The sequence below is a fragment of the Stegastes partitus genome, unplaced genomic scaffold (assembly GCF_000690725.1).
Source record: "Stegastes partitus isolate 25-593 unplaced genomic scaffold, Stegastes_partitus-1.0.2 Scaffold3652, whole genome shotgun sequence".
Classification (NCBI taxonomy): Eukaryota; Metazoa; Chordata; class Actinopteri; family Pomacentridae; genus Stegastes; species Stegastes partitus.
In genome coordinates, this window is record NW_007581383.1 from 48,254 (window position 1) to 69,238 (window position 20,985).

General features: G+C 43.5%; 2 protein-coding genes and 1 long non-coding RNA gene across 4 annotated transcripts; 1 reads left to right on the forward strand and 2 right to left on the reverse strand.

The window, feature by feature from the left end:
- Positions 1-56: 56 nt before the first annotated feature.
- On the reverse strand, positions 57-6,531 carry LOC103376058 (beta-taxilin-like). Of its 2 annotated transcripts, none has more exons than XM_008306407.1 (10): positions 6,427-6,531; positions 3,907-4,174; positions 3,500-3,591; positions 3,232-3,402; positions 1,826-2,020; positions 1,394-1,513; positions 1,232-1,306; positions 1,046-1,138; positions 724-819; positions 57-645 (listed from the first exon to the last, which is right to left on the reverse strand). In XM_008306407.1, the coding sequence occupies exons 2-10, from the start codon at positions 4,133-4,135 to the stop codon at positions 133-135; spliced, it is 1,584 nt and encodes a 527-aa protein (XP_008304629.1). In that variant the 5' UTR covers positions 4,136-4,174; positions 6,427-6,531; the 3' UTR covers positions 57-132. The 2 variants fall into 2 exon arrangements, with proteins under 2 accessions (XP_008304629.1, XP_008304630.1); XM_008306408.1 differs by having other exon boundaries at positions 3,907-4,153; positions 6,427-6,518.
- LOC103376057 (uncharacterized) lies at positions 6,429-10,788 on the forward strand. Its single transcript, XR_521280.1, has 5 exons — positions 6,429-6,504; positions 9,489-9,491; positions 9,927-9,932; positions 10,061-10,065; positions 10,777-10,788. It is a non-coding gene; the product is annotated as an uncharacterized LOC103376057 (long non-coding RNA).
- LOC103376056 (transcription factor HIVEP2-like) lies at positions 9,500-20,170 on the reverse strand. Its single transcript, XM_008306406.1, has 7 exons — positions 19,988-20,170; positions 13,167-17,079; positions 12,438-12,595; positions 12,095-12,270; positions 11,696-11,794; positions 10,819-11,606; positions 9,500-10,034 (listed from the first exon to the last, which is right to left on the reverse strand). The coding sequence occupies exons 2-7, from the start codon at positions 16,977-16,979 to the stop codon at positions 9,615-9,617; spliced, it is 5,454 nt and encodes a 1,817-aa protein (XP_008304628.1). The 5' UTR covers positions 16,980-17,079; positions 19,988-20,170; the 3' UTR covers positions 9,500-9,614.
- Between the last annotated feature and the right edge of the window lie 815 nt (positions 20,171-20,985).

The following is a 20,985-nucleotide window of genomic DNA, read 5'->3' on the forward strand; positions in this document are numbered from 1 at the left end:
CAAGTGCTAAAATGAACCTCCTCTTAAATCTTGACATATCGGGCTCAGACACTGAACACAAAGCCAGCATTTTTCTTTTTATTGCTATTGCATCTCACATGAACCAGGTTTCTTTTCGCGGAGGTCTCAGCATTAATCAACCGACTCCATCTCCAGATCTCTCTCTTCTTGGTATCCGTCCTGATTGATTTCCTGCTGTTTGCTCTCCTCCGTGTGGTTCTCTTGTGGCTCCTGGACGCCCTCGGAGAGTCCATGTGATTGGCTGGCGTCTGTTTCTGTGGGTGTGACGTGAGAGATCGTGAAAGAAGTGGCGATTTCCTTCAGAAGGGCCTGTTCAGCCTTCAGTTTAGCCAGTTCATCGGTCAGGGGAGACGTCGGTGTCCTGGTGGGAGCTGCTGGAGCTGCTGGAGCTGCTGGTGCTGCAGTGGTCTGGACGGGTTGATCCTCTTTGGGGTCTTTGGGGGTCTCCTGCACCTCAGGAACCTCCTTCTCTGTCTGCTCAGCGGTGTTGACTTCCTGTTGACTGCCAGCTCCCTGTACCTTCTCATACAGACTCTTCCTTTCCTCTTGCAAAGCCCTGCACAGGTTCTCCAGCTTCTGGTTCTTGATGGTGAGAAGCTCAAACTCCTTTTCCTTGATGGCTTTCTGTTGAGCATTAAAACATATCGATTCAAGTCTCATCTAGTAAGTGTGTCAGATTTATTGAAAACAAACATTTCTTACATCTGCCACCATGTCAATGAGATTCTTGTTGCAGCCATCAAAGCGACTCTTCCATGACTGGCACTCCTTATCCAGCTTTTTCATTTTCTTGGCCATCTATGCCGCAAAAAGGAAGAAAAAAAAATCATGTTACATTGCTCACAGTCAAAGCATCCTCTAAAATTAGCTGCAACAGTGGAGTATAGGATTATAGTTTGTCAGTTTTTTGATGTGTTATTGAGGAGCTCATGGGATTCTTTGCTCTCATCATCTTTGTTTTTGCAGATAAACAGAATAATCTAACTAATATCTTGAAGCCGACTTCAAAAAACACCATACTTACTTTGTCCATGTCCTGTTTGAAGCCGCTGTAGACACTGTTACTCTTTGATACCGTGCCCTGGAATTCATCAAACTTCCTGGAGTACATATCGAGCTGAGGTAGAAATGGTGACAAAACATTATACGTGTCTCCAGGGAGGCAGAAAAAGCAGCCAATTTTTTGCTCACGACGCCCCTGTTACTGTACCTGGGTCTTCATATCGATTTCTTGCTCCTTCATGACCTTCACTTGCAATTTATACTCCGCCGTCTGCTTTAGCAGCTGTGGAACGGGGAAACGTTACATGAAAATGAGCTTTCGGGGGGATTGTAATTGCAAGTGTTTTTGCTAAAAATGCTCAAAACCTACAAGCTCTTTCTCCAGCTTGTGCTTCTCCTCCGCCTCTTTCAGGAACATGTTTGCCTGCTGGAGTTTGGTTTCCAGCAGCTTTTCTTTCAGGTCTCTGTGCTTGAAGACCTTTTCCAGGTTCTGGAAGACATTCAGGTGAATTTATGAGTCGTTTTCACACAGAAAAGCTGTTTCATTTCTCGCTCAGGGGAGCTTTGGCTACATAAAACTGAAATAGTGTAACTAATAAATGTAAGACCCCGGTGAAATTTGCAAATAATTCATGGGCACAGATGTGTAGGGGAGTTTGCATAAGTGCAGTTCATCCCAGGTCTAGTTTGCTTTGGGATGACTCATTGACTTTCTAATGTGTTCCTTTAACTACTCCTAACCTTATGTGACTGTCTGGTCTAAACTAATGTCTGCTCAGTTTGTGGCAGTTAGGATCCATACCGCCTCTCGCTGGTCGTACTGTGAAATGAGTCCCTTCAGTTTTTCTGCCAGAGCGCTGTTCTCCTGACACAGCTTGGTGTTGCGGCTGCTGTGCTCCTCGATCTGGGCCTGAATCTCACTGAGCGTCCCCTGGAAATGGGTGGTGATCTCTTTCCTCTTCAGGTCGTCCTCTCTGCACCTCTGCAGGGTCTCCTCCTGCAGTTCAGGCACAAATGTCAATGCCAAAACCACACTGCACTGCAAGATCCATTTGCAGTTACAACACAGTTTAAGCTTGTGTAACCCCCACGAGTTGAGGAATTTTTACTCCGTCTTAAAAAAAACATGAACATCTCGTTTTGTTTCATTGTTTTTGCAGCAGTGTCAGCCATACAGGAGGTTAGAATTTGGTCAGAGCTGACTGTCTGATACCTTCAGGTGACTGTAAATATGAATGTGCGCACTAAAGCTTCATATTTATTCATAGCTGCTAGAGCTGCAACGATTATTTGATTCACTGATAGCAAGAAAATTCATCTTCAGCTGTTCAATTGATCAATTAAGGAAACAACTGTCAGGTAATTCATTCATGAAAAGATGAAATTAATCATTTTCTGTTATTCTTTCACACCTCATCAGAAGAACTGCATCAGAATGTGTTAGCAAAAAGAACAACCCACTGTTGCCCTCTAAAGTCTTATTTAATGTAGAAAAGGGTGATTGATAAAGTAGTAAAGTCACTATTTCTACGTTTCTTCCCAGAAATCATTGTTTTGTTTCATCAGTTTGCAGTAGCAGTGTTGTCAGAATACAAAACCAACAATCCTTGATCCTGACAGTTTGAAAATGCTTTAAAAATTTTTGCTGTTGTGAACAAAATATGGTCTGATAGTGTTGAATTCTTTCAAAATTAACCCAGAATCCCAAAATAAATCCATAATAATTGCAGTGTAATCTTTAGCTTCTGTGCCCCGCTAGCAGCTCATGTTAATCGTTAGCAACGACCAAACGGACAATCTGCTTTTCTTTCAATTATAAGAACTTCTTTCCGTGTTACTTGCATTAAATCTGAATAAACTGTAGATGTCGTGCGTATTGGGTTCAGCCGCATATGTGGAGAAATCTTTGAAAACTGTGATGTCCGCTTATGTTTAAGATGAAATTCTGCCGGTTTTGAACAACACTCGGCTTCGCGGCAGGAGTTGTGGGTGTGGTCGCGTAAGAGGTCAAATCTTGAGCTTTGACATAACGGCTGATTCTTGGTGCCAGCTGATGTCATCTCCTGTAGAGCCGAACATATGGTGACGCCACCTGGCACTGCAGCTCAACTAACAGCAAACGGCAACTTCAGCAACTTCGATTAGACGCCATTTTTGTGTAGTCGATGTTAGATCCTAGTGCGACTTGTCAAGGACTAACATCAGTACCTTTAGAGTCTTGTTGTGTCTCTGCAGCTCTCTGCAGAGCCCTTCCAGTTTGCTGCGAGCCAACACCGCCCGGCTGTGCTCGCTCTGCAGCTGGTCCTTCTCCTTCATCACTTGGAGCAGCTTCTTCTGCAGAACCTTCATCTGCTTCTGATCGCTGCGATGCTCCTCTAGCTGCGAAAGCACACACAGAAATGTCTTTTCCCTGGAAACAGCTCAGGAGAGACTTCTTTCTTTTATTCCTGTTTGCCTTCATTAATCATCCACTCACCAGCTCAGCGTGCTTCTTGATGATGGCCTCCAGTTTCTGCTCAGGAGTGCCGAGTTTGTTCAGACTTTGCATCAGCAGCATGGCTTCCTTCCCTGAACAGCCACAGAGAATTTCAAGTTAAACACCATCCGTCTGGAGCAGATTTCTAACAGATATTATCTTGGAATTTGATTACATACTGTGAAAAATCATCTTGGCATCTGACACAAACTATAAAAGGCATGTGGAAATACAATTTCACCTGCACGTCTGCTGCAGATGGATGCTCTTACACGTGTTACGGCTCTGCTTACACGCCTATCGCTTTCAGCACGACTTTTCGCTGACTGAGCTGAATCAAACCCACCTCAGCTAAAATCAATGAAACATTTTGAAATAAAAAAAAAAAAAAAAAAAAAACACAGCACCTAGGTTTTTGAGCATCTTCTTCTCCAGTTTCTGGTCCTTGCGGGCGTCTGACTCTTTGACGGCTGTGACCTCCTCTGTGTCCTCTGGCTCAGCTGGAATCTCAGCACCCTGGTAGGTGCTAATGATGTCCTCCAGCTGTTGGCCCAGGTCCTCTGTCAGGTCAATGTGGCGGTCCTCGGCTGGCGATGGACCCGTGGGTGCAGGGCTGCTCTCCTGACAAGCCTCCATTGTTCTGATTCTGTAGTGCTGAGAGGGAGACAGTTGGTCCTGTAATGGAGGAGTGAATAAACTGGGATTACTCTTATGGTAAACTCTGAGGTGTTTGAGTTAACATGCTAAGCAACATGCCAAAGTTGCCATGAGCTTGTCTTAGTTACTTTATATTGGATTTTTGAAGGCTAGTTCAGAACAATAATCATTCCAAAGTCTGTTTAATTGAAAACAGATTTGCTACATTCAAAATGTCTCCAAATGGTTTTACTATAGAACTTGTCATAGTAAAAGTCTGACTAATAGTTTCACCAAAGGCTCTGTTTTAATTAGGGATAAATATACAAATATGTTTTTTCAGCGCTGATGCTGATTATTATTATTAATCAAGGTGACTGACTGATATTTGGAACTGAATGTATTTGTAGTAAAAATCAACATCTTGGTGTCAAAATTTTGAATAATTCAAAATCCAATACAAAACTTTATTGAAAAGACTGTTTATCATTTAGTCTTCAGTGTTTTTTTGGCTGTTAATCGTGATGCATAGCCAATCAGATCTTGCTGTGGGCGGGACATTGCTTGAACCTACAGAGTGGTGACTGCATCAGAGCCAAAGTAGTGCATTTTAATATCAATTTATTTGATCAGGAATCTGTTATCTGACCAGTGAATATTTGAGTCTAATTTTAATCCTGTGTTTTAGCATTGAATTGACATGAACAATACAAGTTGTTTTTTTTTTCCTTTAAATGTTTTTCCATTAGCTTTCCAAGCCAATATATTATCTGATATTAACTTCCAGCAGATACATATTGGTATCATTTGTATTTAAATACGTAACTACAGCGAAACAAAGGTCACATTTCAACTACAAAATGTCTCAGTTGGTGTATTGTGTGGACACTAAACAAAATCCTGTATTGGTCTGGATATACTTGTAGTTATTCATATTAAGATCAAAGCTACAGCTCATGATTATTTTCATTATTAAGATACCTGCTGACTAGTTTCTCCCATAATTCTCGTGAAATGTCAGAAAGCAGTGAGATGTTCTAAAAATACGTTGTTTTGTTCAACCAAGAGACCAATTTGTTCATTAATCAAACCAATCCTCACAGTTAATTACCGTGGAGCATATTTGGCACTTTGGCTTGAAAAATTAGCAAAATGATTAATCACAATAGTTGTCAACGCTTTGCTGATTGACCGTTTAAATAACTGACTGATTGTTTCAGTTCAAATTGCAATGCGCTATGCTCTGCTGCTGCTCCTTCATGAAAGAGGTTTGGCGATAGACTACATTTGTGCGAAAACTGGAGTCACACTCAGCAGCAGATGTGACACCTTTACCATCACCCTCAGCAAGTACCAGGATGCTGCTTCTGAGCAAGGCACCTATAAACTGCAGTACACTCTGTCCAGATGTGGAAAATACTGCATGCTTTTTCATAATTGTAGCTGCTACACACAACTAGTATTTTCTTGGTTTCTAGAGCTTTTTAAGGCAGCCAATGTGGAGAAAATGGATTTTTTTTTAAATGGCAAAACATTTGACAAAGTATCAGATAAAGTAGCAGCAGAACTTCACAGTCGACCAAAGTGACTGAATCCGTAATGTAACGCCTTATGGGCCGCTTGCGTCGGTCTTGCGTTGTACAGGCTCACAGCCAGAGCCTGTTTACGTGCATAAAATTAGTGCAGCCTTCACACTGCCTGCGCTTTCACAAGCAGAGCACATGGCACCTGTTCCAGACCCACGGGCTATTTTAAGAACTTCTTAATATGGGCACGTTATTTATTTATTTCTAATCCACTCTTATTGATGTCAGTGTCAGTGGTTGTGTGCGAGAAAGCTGCGATTTTCAACTATTAATATTCAGTTTTTAAAAAAATAAAAACGCATTAATGTTACATAAGCGAGGCCATCTATATTCAATATTTTTGAAGGAGGCACATATTCAAATGGAAAATCGCCTAAAAATACACAACTGTATTGAAAAGACATGACTGATTTCCTTCCTGCACAACTGTAAAATGTTATCTTTTCTCCAACAAAGTGAGTCTCTTTCCAGTTTGTTAAGAAATGACACAGGCAGGTCTCGCTACCGTTAACACCTTCTCATCTTCAGCTAACTTGGCAAGCTTCGAGCAGCCGTCAAATTCAGAGAAACACTCATTAGTACGTGTAAGTACGAGAAGAGGTTTGGAAACCAGCACAAGATTTAAGTTTTGTTTGGGTTTTTTTTACGCTAATTCAAGTGTAAATGTCCCCGAAGAAGCAGGGTAATGAGCAAACAGGGTCTTACCGGGACCAAGGGCCAGAGGGGGAAAAGGAAGAGTGTCGAGGGGGCTTTGGACAGGCTGCCACCACAGATACAACAGCTGTGATAAGACCACCTCAAAATAAACCAGAGGAGCACGGCTCACTCTGAGCAGAGAGAGGGAGGAACTCTACAATACGGCTCTGTCTCAGGACACCTCACTTTAGAAAAAACAACAACTCATAGGCCTCCTCTGATTGTAATCTTAGCAGGAATTTACCTCCAGAGAGCCTGATACAAGATACAGGAATCTTCTAGTAAGATCCCAAGCAGCCATTTTATGTGATGCCTTTGCCGCTTTAAACCATTTTATTTTAAGCTGCTGTTAACAGCCATATAATTATTCTAACAAATGGGCCTGACAAGCCGAGTGACTGAGCAGGAGAAAGGAAAAAAAAAAAAGAGAGAAAAGATCCAAGTCTCTGATTGGCCAGAATTAGAACAAAACCTCCTTCCCGAACGAGAGGGGAGCGTCAGAATAATACGCCGCAAGATCACTTCCTCACTTATTTTATACTCAATACATGCAGTATTTTCTTCCACTGCTTGTGCTGTTGATACACAGCAGAGAGGATGCACAAAACCTGAACTTGATTCTGTGCATGTTTGAATATTATCCACAAGGTGAGAACTATTTTTGGAAGCATTCATTTATTTTTCCTGTTCCATGTTGTGACTGCAGTAATCATTTTTCACCAGAGGATGTCACTGGTAGGAGATTCTCCAGTTTTTCACTCCAGAGATGGGTTTTTTTTTCTTTCTCCACACTCCCCTACAGATAGAATGTGAATGATTTCATCTGAAAACCTTTTCATGTGAGCTCTAATTTAAACAGTGGTGAATTATGCAAGAGTCGAGTCGAAAACCACGAAATAAGCTGCAACACACATCCTTGGGTTAGAAGTATATTCTTTTTAAAACAATTTTGAATTTAATCTGAAAAAGTAGAGCACCAAACAATAAATTCCTCATAGCATAAAAGAGGCACTCCGTCCTGACTAACCAGTTTTTGATGCAAATAGCTAAACAACGGATTGGCTACTGAGGCTTTTTCCCTCAAAAAATCTTAGCTGAGAGGTAAAATGATTTGTCCTCTGTGTGTTTTACAGGGAATTTCCATTGACATGAGAGGCACAATGCAGTTCAGTAAATATGAATACACAATAAAAAACAGAACACAAACACAATCTGAATACATACTGTATGCAAAAGCAAAATAAAAGGCTTCACTTTCCCTTCACATTTTATGAGCATTCTGCACCGGTATCACGACAAATAAAATTTACACAACCATGAAATCAAAGCTACATACACCTTCAGAAAGGGAAACACAAAAATTAAAGCAGTGCACCTTTTAAATTTTTTATGTAAACATGAGTGAACAAAGTGTTTTTTTTGATTTTGAAATCCATTCTCAAACTGATAACATAACCACTTGAAGACGTGAATACATTTTTTTTTCTCTTTTAAAGATGAGACACACCGTGTTAGCGATCAACACTGTGCTATTTTCGCCCTCATTAAACCTCTGCCATTACAGCAACTGCAGACATTTTACCTCTTAAAGAGATATAAACAATCCACATAAAAAGTTTTCAGAATTCAACACTGCAAAAATAGTTTAAATCATAAAAATACACATATATATACAGAGAAGAAGTAATGCATTTGGTGAATGATTACTTACATTTTGAGCTGAAGCACAGTAATAGTCAACCAACTCATGCTGTTAACATCGTTACTTTAGTATTACTTACAGTAAGTGATATTGATTTTATCCAGTTACACTTGAAATGCAAGAAAAACGTACTATTGACTGATCATCATAGCCCCTTGGAGTTGTGTGCAACATGTTTCACACAATGAGAAACGTGAAAAACAACTGGAATGTTTCAAAACCACAAGAGAACGTAACATGTTTTTTTTTTTCTTCTTCTTCTTCTTTTACTCCTCCATTTCCACTGACCACGTCAGTTAAAAAACATCAAAGATGAAAGGATGAAAGTGCATCTTTAAAAACTCATAAAATGCTTATGGTCATCTGTATAAGCCAGAAAAAAAGCCATCTGTTTAATCAAAGCAAAGACATGAGATCAAAAGCGAATGCCAGCGTGGCTCACTGCATAACTGCATCACTGCTGCATAAGTACAGATATACCATATAAATAGTAGTCAAATATTTACCAGTATCAATAAGTGCTTACGTTCTAATATATAAATACATCTTACAGTATTCATAATTACATAATTACTTCCTCTATTTTTGTGCAATAGCAAATCCCATGCATTTTTACCAAGATAAAAACCACAACATTAAGAAAAAATGCAACATAGGAAACATTTTTTTAAGATTGTTTCACATAAATCAAGCTGCATCCGTCTGTCAGCCGAACTGACAGAACCAAAAAAAGAAAGAAAAAGCTTTTCTTTGAGCAAACCTCTCCGAAAGCGCAGACACTTCTGAGTAAAGAGTACCTCGACATGTTTCCTTATTCGACAACCAACTTTTCGATAAAGAAATGATGAAAAGCAAAATAAAGGCACAGACCCTTGCCGCTTGATCAGAAGCACCAAACTGCACAAGAAGCGTCTACTTAAAATTTGGTCAGACTGTTTCATTATACACATACTTTTCCCCTTATAAATAGTCTTTATTTACTGCACTACTGCATCACACCTTGATATGATTACATAAACAACAGTCTATTTTCAAAGTACACACAGTAAAATACACTGTTTGTATGCATCTAAGAAGGAGTATATGTTAAGGACATTTGTACAGAATCCATAAATATAATTTATGTGCAATTGTACGCAAACTACTATGTCAGACAAAGGCATATTAGCATAATATCTTTCCATATTGCACCTGCACCCAATAATGATTCTCCACCTCGCAAAAACATCCCGCTGCTCGTCCAACAGTTTCAAACAGCCTCTGAAGAGAAGAGCACATCAGACAGGGTGGGTTTCTTCTTCTTTGCTGTGAAGGTTTGAGCTCCACTCAGGTTTGAAAGAAGTTGTCTGTTGTATGTGCAAGACCAGAGGAAGTGTTATTATATTGCCTCTAATGGGATAAAGATGAGGTTATGTGCCTAAAGGGCTGAAGATGACATTGTGTAGCGGGGAGGCGCCTGGTCCTGGATCGAATCAAGAAGACGGAAACAGGGGTTTTAATGAGGGTCTTCTGTGGTGATCTTCAGCGAGGCGATGGCTTTCAAGCAGGTCTGGACGTTCTCCTCCTGCCTGCTGTCCCCGACTCCGGGTTCGAGGCTTTTCTCCTGAGCGGCTGGATGGCAGGACAGCTGGTTCGGGCCTCCGATGTCATCTCCTCCCGTCTCGGGCCCGTGGACAGATCCCTCCCTGCTGCTGCAGCGCTGGCCCTCGCTGCTCTGGGGGCTCGGCGCCGAGGAGGGGCTGACATCAGTGCTGGAGGAGGGCGGGGAGTGCAACATCTGGAGCCCTCCGACAGGAACGACGGGGAGCAAACTGTGGGCCTGCTGCTGGGAGTGAAGAGGGAGGTGGCTGAGGATGTTCTGCTGATGAGAACTGGCAGCACCGGGCAGAGTGGAAGCCAAGCTGCTCCTTTGATCCTGAAATGACATATTGGCAGCGTTAGCGGCAGTTTCACCATCCACAGAATCATTTCTCATGTGAAAATATATTACAAGAAATGTGAGTATTAAGTTAAAAAAAAAACCTGCACACCCAGAAAACAAAACTAATATCAGAATATTCCTTTAAATTTCCTATTTCAATAGAAGGAAATTGTAGAAAATATGTGTTTTCTTTATCCAGCAAAGCTCTTGAGATGACGTCTCTGCACCATGTTGGTCCCAACTAAAAGAGTACCACAACACTACATTTTGTAGAAACATTCCTGGTCCCCAGAGAATAAATGCTATTGACATTTTATCTGAAAAGAAGCTGACATTTGTGGTTCGGAGAAAAGTGTTTTGACTTTTGAATGGATTGCCGTGACAGTGCACAATCAGTTTGACTTATTTTGTGCAATGCTGAGCAAAAGTGCTTTCCAGTAGAGAGTAAGATTGGTTTAAATGTAAAGGTTAAGGCCCCACAATGTTATTTACTATATGAATTCACCTAAGTTTGGTTAAAACTGACCATCTTATATATAAAAAGCAGACTAACTAGACTGTCATCTTGTTTCATTTGGGTGCAGTAGTGTTACAAAATCCATCAACAGTTGTTACTAAATTTGCACCAAACTATCATTCACTTCTCATTATTATTTTGCCCATTGCATAGCTATCTAACAAAGTTGTCAGAGTTACATTTTTTTAGACACTGTGCAGAAAAACACAACCTAAAAAGCTCCCGAGCAGAGTCAAAGTCGCACTGTTCTGTGCTACGTACCATTTCCATTTCAAAGGCTCCTTGGTGTTGAGCCATCTCCATCTTTGCTTGGTGTCTGGTTTTATCACCGCCGCCTTTATGTTGGTGGGAGCCTCTGCGCGGTGAAACAGCCCTGAGCACAACCCTCTGCCTGCCTCTGACTGAGGACTCCCGTTTTCCGGCCAGCTCTGTTCCAGGAGACAAGGGTCGCTCGATGGAGACCGGTGAGGGGTGCTGGATGGGCGAGAAGCCGGGCGAGCCGGGCCTCAGTGGAGACGTGTCCCACCTGGGAGAGGAGCGACCTCGCGGGGAAAGCTCTCGCCTCGGGGACGGGTAACGCAGACGCGAAGGCGAGGGCTCCCTGATCGGAGACTCCCATCCAGGAGAGAGCAGACAAGAAGAGTAAGGGTCAAACAGGAAGCTGCTCTGGTCCGGAGACAGCATGGTGAGGGAGTCTTCATCCACCGACTTCTCTCTCTGGTCGGCTGCGAGGACGGGTCGATGATCGGAGCCCAAACGCCTGGTGGACGACTGCTGACGGACGTCGACTCCGGGCAGAGAGGTGAGAGAGCAGCCGTGGATGGCAGCCGTGGCTGTAACCGACAGAGATGTAACTCCACACGGCTGAGGACTCGTGCTTCTTGAGCGCAGCTTCGGAGTGGAATCGCCTTCATATTCATCATCCTCCTCCTCGTCTTCATCGATATCGTCGACTTCTTCCTCCATGCCGTCAGAGTCCTCGGCATCTGAGAACTGGTGTTTGGTCGTCACAGCCACCTCTGCCTTCGACTCTTGTTGGATGTCGTCCACTTAAAAAGACAAACACATGAGTTTAGCTGGATTTGTTGCGCTATGATGGCAAAAGTGCAAGATTAATGCCTCTAAATTGGCATCTTACCATGTTCCTGTATCTCTGTCTCATCCATCGTCACCGACACTCCCAATTCAAGACATTTCTTCATGTGCGCCTTTGACTTCATATGTTTAGTCAGGTTTCCTGTAGAGGAAAGACAAAATCTGTTTAAACCAAGCTTGCAGGAAGACTGGTCAGTTTTGTGAAAACCATGACCACCACTACAGAAAAGACTAACTGTGGCAAAAAATGAATAAAAAAATTAGGAGAGTGATCTGCTGATTCTGCACAATGCTGTAGTAACTCTAAATAGCAACACAAACTATGGAGCTTTTGCTGCAGGTGCAGATTGTATTTTTAAATTTGGATACTCACACCATTTTTGAACTGACTTTTTAGTGACTTTCTGCAAATTATTTGTCTATAACCCTAAAGAATACCTACCTTTAGTTTTAAAAGCAAAGTTGCAAACCCTGCAGATGTACGGTCGCACATCTGTATGGGTCCGGATGTGTTTTTTCAGCATGCTTGGCTTCTTACAGCGGATGCCACACTCCTCACAAATGTATTTCCCCCGTCCTCGACCTCTGACATATACATAGTCTTCATTGGACTTATATCTGAAATAGAGAAGCAGTATTTTATTTCTAATGAATAAATACATAAAATAGCACAGTTCTAAATGGGGAAAAAGAGCTTAGGCGCACGCACTGACATCCTAAAATAACTGTTGTATTTCCAGTCAGCAGAAATGACAAGTGTTATGATAACTAATATCTTGACTGACCCTCCCTCGAAGATCTTAATTCGTGTTGGCACTGTTTGGGTTGTGGAAGCCTCCCTCTCTTTCCACTCCTCCTTGGCAGTTTTCACTCTGCAGCTGATGTCTTTCACCTTCTTCCCGTAGGTGATGTCCACCTCTTTGGGCTCCGGTTTCCTCTGCAGCTGAATCAGATGAACAAACATTGTGTTAACATCCATTTTAAGTGGACGCCATATCGACAGTGTAACGCGATGCGGGCAATATTGTGTGTCACACATGGCATTACACAGCATGTTTTGCAAACATGAATTATGCTGCTGCTGGTGCTGCTGCCGAGGAAAAACCCAGGACAGCAACTCTCGTTTTTATGATAGAATATATTCATTTTATGCACCTAAATCCAGACAATCACAGTTTCAAGACTTAGAGTTGATTCATTTTATGAACAGAAAATGCAAAACAAGTGATGAATCAAAGTTAAATATCATGATCAGCAGTGGGCAGATGCTCTCTGCAGACACATGCCAAGGGAACAGTCTGCCAAATGATTGAAATGTGCAGTTTGCCAAACTCTGAGCGATAAAGTCCTTCAAACTTCACACATTTAAAAAAAGTCATATCTTGCTGAACAAGGTGAAAAACTTCCAAGTGCAGCTAAATGGAAGGACTTACTTTCTTTGTAAGAAGACCAATCAAATACACCTAAACTCTGAAATACCTCAACAAATGTTTGCAGTGGGATCGTTTTCTCACCTGTTCCATGGTCTGCCTCCACAGGATGAGGGATGACACCAGTTTCCCAGTGCCAGGCTGACACATGGCGGCCACGGTGTAAATAACCTTGTCTCCCCTCTGTTTGGACCGCAGCAGAGCCAGAGCAGTGCTGGTACTCAGCTCCAGTGGGTTCGGGTTGTGGGAACTCACACACCAGGTGGCGTACACGGAGGCGAACGGGGCGTTGCTGTGGGAGCAGCTCGGCTTGGTGTAGTTGAGATAACACCAGCTCACACCTGTCGTCGTGCGAAGACTTGGAAACTGAGATAACAGCCTCGAATGCTCGGTGTCTGAGATCAGGATGTCTTGACTGGTAACCAGCTGTGCCGCCATATCCATCTGCACCCGTTTCTCCATGCCAACTTCTTTCACTTCGCTGACTGATATCATGGAGTAAGGAGGCGAGCTGCTTTCCATAGCTGACTCGCCGCCGTGGTCAGTCGCCTCAGTCGCTTTTTGCTGAAGTGTGATAAATTTACTCCTACGTGAGTCATCCTGAGCATGAGGTGTTGATGCACCCTGCATCTCTGACCTGTGCCCCTTCTCTTCGCTCAAATTACATTTTCCCAGCTCCACAGCACTCAGCTCCTCTACAATCTGCCCAAACATTCTTTCCTCTTTCACACGTTTTTGCTGCTTGACCTCCATGAACAGGTCCAGGCTGCTGGCAGGGGACAGCATCCGTTTGTTTGCACCGCCACTGGAGGCGTTAGTGGTTGAGATGGTTCTGGAGGTCAGAGAGAGAGGGATGCCCGTCTTCAGCTTAGCCGACGACAAATCGAGGGCTTCGACATTGAGGGTGTGAGTCGAAGGCGGTTTTGTATAAGCCAATACGTTATGGGAATCAGGATTTCCAGAGAGTCGTGAAGTTTGATTCTGAAGGGTGGATGTTGTGGAGCTTACACTGCCGTACTGATTGTCGAAAATCTGCGACACTGAGGTGTATGTGATACTGCCATAGGACGGCACGTGAGTCTGAATTCTAACAGGAACCAGCAGGCTCGGATGTGACAGCTGGGGAAATGTGTTCCCTGTAGAAAATATTGGCAAAGTCTGCGGCAGAACAGTGACTGCAGTGAATGGAGGGGAGGTGCTGCTGAGGTACTGTGGAAACACTTGTGATGGGACTTGTGTTACTTCAGTATCCATATTCAATGACTCCTGTCGCACCAAGTTCCCCCTCCTTCTCTCCTTCACAGCGTTGATGTCCACGTGTCTAACTTTGGATGTCGGAGAAAGGCTGCCATAGTCAAATGATATGCTGCGTACCTCTGGGAACTCCTTGCGCAAGTTACACGGCGCCTGCTCTGAGGAGGAGCGTCTCATTTCATGTTGTTGACGCTGGTTGAGCACTGAGAGGGAGTGCCCACTCCCTGGCACAGCTAAGAGCTCGAGTGGTTTGCCAAATTCATCCTGCCTGGCTGGAGAGACTGACTTCAAGCTCTCTTCCCTGTCAAAAGAGAAGGTGGAGCTATAAGATAAGTTGCTGTCTTGGCTCGGGCTGCGGGAGAGACTGGTGCAGGCAGACTCAAAACTAGATTCACCAGAGGAGTGCTCGATATCAGCTAAGCGTAGCCTTTTCTTCTTTGGAGGGAGCTTTTCTGGAGGGAATTGTGCTAAAGTTTCACTCCGTTGAGGCCACTGAAATTCCTCCACGTGCTTCTCAGGCTCCTTCACCTGCACCTCTGGAGCTTTTTCTGGACTGTCAGGCTCTACTGTGACCCTGATTTCAGGGACTTGAATGTTGGGCTGCCGCACAAGCTTTGGCCCAATCTGAACTGATTGCCTTAATCTACTGTCACTCCGCTCCATCTCGAATGAGTCACTCGCCTCCATGGCTTGAAATGAAGAAATACTTTCCTGTCTCTGCCCGTGATATTTGTAAGATTCTGACTGCTCAGTGTGAGGCCTGTTTATTGAGTTTGTGTGCTGAATCACTGAAATTACATTCCCTAAGGTTTTTCGACCAGACATTTCAGGACTCACTGATATGTCCATGTCACACTGAGAAAGTCCTTTTCCTAAAGCCATAATGCCCACTGCAGCTTGTTTTACATCATAGTCCTTGCTCGAGTCAAACATTTCTTCACACTGTTCATGATGGACCTCATAATGACCTGGCAAATCCTCCTCTTCCCTCTTCTCTTTCCGGCGCTTCCGTGTTGCCAGTTCCATTGCATGTCGCTGATGGCTCATACTGGGCGCCGCAGAGGGGTAATTTTCCATTTCCAATCCTGAGGGTGAAACGCCGCCCTCACTCATCTTTCCGTGGCCGTCGGCATCTGCGTGGCCATCATGGGCGGATAGTTCGAAAGCAGCCTGCCGTCTGAGTCTCCTCATGCCCCCAGTGCTTGTTCTCTCATCAAACGAGTGGCTGCCTCTGAGGGCTTGAGGCATCGTCAGACAGACTGCCGAGGATGTTGGCATCGAGTTGCTTCTGATCAGAGGCCCCACATCAGAGCCAGCGTCTAACTGGGGTTCTTTAACCTCTTCCCTTGCGAATGACTTTGTGTTTATTTTGATCGACTCAACAGTGTCTTTCTCTTGGGTGAAAACGCGGGAAACGCCTTTCTCCGAGCGTTTTCCGGTGTATTCGCTTTCTGTGCTACAGGCCACAAAAGCTGTCGCCTGTTTTGGGCTTGGCCGATAACACTTCCCGAACATGATTTCTTGATAGGACTTTGCGTTGGTGTTTGGAGGCCCGGTCTGGTGCTCGGCGCTCTCAGAGCGCGAGAAGTATCCGGAGTCCGTGCTGCCCTTGCTCGACTGACTTGGGAGGGACAGGTTGTGGTCAGAGTCACTGCTTCTTTTTTCAGACAGCCGAAGTGCGAGCCTCTGTTTGATCGTGCAAGATTGAATTGCACGACTAGCCTCGGCAGCGGCAGGAGGTGCATTGATTTCTTGGGGTTGGGATGAACCATCCTGAGCTGACATTGACGTGGCTCCCTTTTTCTGAGCTATGAGATTTAGTACTTTTACAGCAGTGTTATCTGATCCCTCCATTGGAGAGTCCAGCAGCAGCAGCGGGTCATTAAGAGTGTCCTCGTCCGTGTCCGTGCTTTGCTCAGCATCAGAGAATAACTCTCCTTCCCCTTCAAAGGACCCCTGGTCTGTATTGGCATTGTAAGAACCAAGTTCTGAGAATGGCACTGTTCCAGCTTTGACCGAGTGAGCATGGGACTTTCTGTGTTTGTATAAATTACTCTTGGTTTTGAAGGAGAATCCGCAGGGGATGCATGGATAGGGCCGCTCCCCGGTGTGTGAGCGAATGTGCTTCTTAAGCACGCTGGGTTTGGCACATGCCCTTCCACAGTAATCACAAACATACTTCCCAGGTTTTTGTGGTTTCTGCTCCACCTTACCTGCTGTCTCTGACAGCTGATCCATCCCTGAATGGGAACACTGTTGTTGGACTTCAGGTGAACTGGGGGACTTCCTGTGAGATGCAGGTCCTGGAGACTGTGCAGAAACTTTCTGTCTGCCAACAGAAAGCGACTTTGTGGACTGCAGTGGATATGAGGACACCTCATAGTCTTGATGGCTTGTGGACTGGGTTTTGGAGTGCTGATCTTCTAATTGCAGTGATTTCCCTGAGTCAGACATTTCTTTGAAACCACATGTGTCTCTGCTGTGAGCTTCTTCTCGTTGTTGGTGCCACCCCTTTCCTTCCAGCTCGACTGATGGTCTCCTCCTAGTCTGTGCAGCCTCTGATGTGCATTTTTTCTGTGCAACATTTCTGTCCTGACCCTCAATGGAGCTTTTCACCCCTGCAGTAGTTTCAAGTGACTCCATGAATCCAATGTCACTTCCTTTGCGATCGATTTTCAAGGACAATATCTGTTATGTAACTGTAGTGATATTAACATACATGTGATTTGCAGGGAAGGGTCATCTGAAAGAAATAAGAAAGAAGTGAGAGTTAGACAACACAGCAGAGGATGCAGTAGCACAAACTAGGTCACATAAAGATGCACAAGACAGTTATCAGCACGCAAAAATGAGCATAAAGATATCCTGTGTGGTAAAATCTGAGTGTAAATCCACTGTTTGAAAGTGGGAGCTATTCAAGGCTGTTTCCCAAAAGTCCTCCTAATAAAGCTGCAGTATAAAATTCATAACGAGCTCCAGCACAGCAGGAGTGGAAAAAAAATGAGTCTCTTTACCGAGATACCTCATGTCAACCCTGGCAGATGCCCCAAATTTCCCGAAGCCTTGCGAACGTACATAAATGCGTGCAGTGGTATTTAAAGCACATGCCAGTGCTTCGGTATGTGTGTCACGAATGGTTGAACATGTGCATATGTTTATTATGAGTGTGTGCGTGTGCGTGGAACCGCAAAAACAATAATAAAACAACCTCAAAATTGACTACTTTCTCATCATGTGAAATGTCGCTTTTACTGGAATATTTTTAAGGAGATGTGACAAGTCTAGGTGAAATGATCTGTTTTGGAATTAATAAACAACCAGATATTATAATTGCTTTTTGCATAGCAACCACAGGGAGGGCAGCTTTTATTTTGGAAAGCTGCAGGCATTGTAATCTTAGCAATGCATTTGATAAAAAATTAGAAGTTTTATTGTCATACTGCAATGCAAGAAAGCAATACAACAACATTTTAAAAGCACTCTCTGAGTAAAATGTGTATAAAATAAAAAGACAGTCTTTTAAAAGACATAAAAACAATAGGGCATTTTAAAACTTAATAAATCCCCACAATATACTACTCAGATTCTTTCTCCATTCCATTATTCCAGATGCACCTTTTCAATTTCACTGTCAACATTTTTGGCTATTAGTAATAAATATAGACTTTGCTGGATGTTTGTATGCCATAAAAAGTTGATTAGGATTAAAATGAGAAGCTTTATTGTCATTATACTGCAGTGTAAGACAGTACAACGACATTTTGAAGCCTGACAGTCTATAAAAAAAACAGACAAAAAACAAAACAAAACTATAGGACAGTTTAAAACTTGCTAAATATTCATAATATACCAGTCAGAAACTTTCTCCTTTCTATATTCCCAATTAAATTTAAATGAGTGAAAGTCTGTCAACATTGTTGGCTATTCGGATAAAATATAAACTTTTCTGGATGTTTGTTTACCAAAAAAACAAAGTGAAAATGCTGCACCAAAATATAAAACTCTGCAGAGGATAGAGGACATAATGTCAGATACACACATTTTTATGACTATGGTATGTGTTAGATCAGTGGCAGTGAGGTGTGATGAGAATATCTGCAGTCTTCCTTTTTTTTTTTTTAGGAGATATTTACATGAAATGCCCAACACTTCTGCTCTTTTCATCCAAAGCTGCTACTGTATCATGTTTTGCCTCCCGTGGGATTCAAGCCTTTCAACCTGTCTGAGTTACTAGTGTCATAGTCTCCACGCTGAGCCTCATACTGCGCTGTACGTAAACATGTCAGGCTCAAACATCGCTAAAGTGAACTGGTTTGGCCGCTACACTTTCTCCCCCTACCACGGGGATGGGTATCTGAGGGCACGTCATTTCCATCTTCTCAGTATCAAATGCTGTGTCCTCCCTAACGAGGTTATGTAAGATTATCTGGTTCAAACCCTCTGAGTTCCCCTTAATTAGGACATCCTCCGACTCTCACTCTCTTTCTCTCACTCCCTTTCTTTCTTTCTTTGTTAACACACCACACACCGCTCAGGCATAAACCAGAGGATAAGGATCCAAGGTGACTCTGGAGATGTCGAGAGATGCTTGAAAGCAGCTGTAAGAATGATAATCTAGCCTTTGTATTCTTGTGCAAATGCCCATTCCCTCTTTATGGTTCAGTGGCTCCGCTTTCATACAGATTTGAAGGCTCCTTCCATAGTAGGATACGAGAAAAAAGAAAAAAAAATAACGAAGGCATATAAAAGATGGTAAGCAGGGGGGTGGCCTCGGATTGGAGCGATCCATGTTTCAACGGGGAGGTTTACAGAGGTAAACTAAGTGGGGTGCCTGGGGGTAACAAAATTCAGAGGCCTGGTAGGGAGCTCCCTTTCAAGGTCGATCTGACCTCATTGCTTAGTTTCCATCCTCTGTGAGCCACAAGAGGAGGGAAGGAGAATATGGGTGCAGAGTGACAATGAGATAAGACCCTCAGAAACAATGCATACCTTTGAACTGAGCACGATAGAGAGGGAACAGAGCCGACATATTCATTGACAAGTCGCTCGGCAGATTCGGACTTTTTGTGTGCCAGCGGACCTTTCACAGCAAACGACTCTGACTCCCGGCAACAAGCACTAACCTATAGAAAAATATATGACACAGCAGCAATGACGTGCAACAACAGGAGGCAGGTGGGTGGCAGTAGGTGTGTTTCAGGGTGATTGTGGGCTGATTGTGATACAGTATGTCCGCATGGATGGAGAAATGTCTTCGCGGAGACGTTTATTTGAACGGCACACATTCGTGGGGCACATCCCTGACTGCTTTCCGCACATGAGAGAGGACAATGAGCAAACAAATGCTGGCTACGGAGAGCATCGTTATGCCGCTGCATTACATCATTAGAGGCTAAGTTGGCCATTAAAGGGAACAGGCATGAAGTCTCACGCTGACAACAAATCCATAAATATCATAAGGAGATGACTGGCTTCAAAGAGGCTGGATGGTAAAACCCTGTTTGGTGCTCTAACAGCAACATAACACATAGCATGCAGAATGAATCAACAGCTGTGATCAGAATGACATAAAGCACACGGTCTGATGGGAAAAAAGCCTCGGCTCATACAGCAGCTGACATTCAGATATCAAATATAATCCTCATACAAACCTGACATTTGAATAGTCCCCCGTCCCATATCGACAGTCACATGTGACATTCCTCATGCTGCATAGTCCATTTCTCCATTCCCCTCATGTCGGGGCAACAATAATGAAAGAAATTAGCAAGGTAAAGTCCCATCAGTCATGAAGCTGCTGGCCGACTGGGTGTACATTAGAAGATCTATTGATGCGAGCTAGTCACCAGAGAAAATACCCAACCGTGACGTGCGGACCCAGGCACAAAAATAGCAAAGGGGCCCTGGGAGGGATTACACAACAGCCCACGTTTAAGGACGCTTTTCCTCTCTCTCGCTGTGTTTCAAAGCACAGCAGCAGCTGCCTCACTCCACACACAGAGTGGGGAGCCGGCTATCATGAACCACAGAGCTAAATACCACCATTCTGCATAGCCACACTTCATTCAACCTCAGATTCGGTCATTTCTGGTAAACCTGAAACTGTGTGATCTGGATGAAGTCGTGCATTCATTCTGGTACCTGCATTCATTGACTGTTTTTTTATCTGTGAGGATGCGTTGGACAGAGCATTACAGTATATGTAAAGCAGAGGAGAAATGCATTAAGTGCATTGAAAGACTCTAATCACATGGTGCAGCAGCTCTGAATGTACATTTCCTTCATGCTATTCAGCGAGTATGCTGAGAAAGAGCTCAATGAAAGATGTGAGGCTGCCGCTGCAAAAATTAGACATGTTCTCTGAATTCTGAGACACCCACAGCCTGTTCAGAGCCAGTTCTTCCCGTCACGACAGGATTTGCTTTGTGAATGGAGTGAGTCGTGATGAGGGTGTCATTAACACGGCAAAAAAAAAAAAAAAACTAGGACAATACTGCAGATTATGTGCAGCTGCAAAACCTCGTCCTGTGAATCAGATGTGAGAGTTTGGTTTAACGTGGTGCTTTTACAGCCTCTGCATTAACACAACAACGTGGGAAATGTAAAGAACGAGAGGAAAGGAGATGAGATGTAACCCTAAAGCAACAGA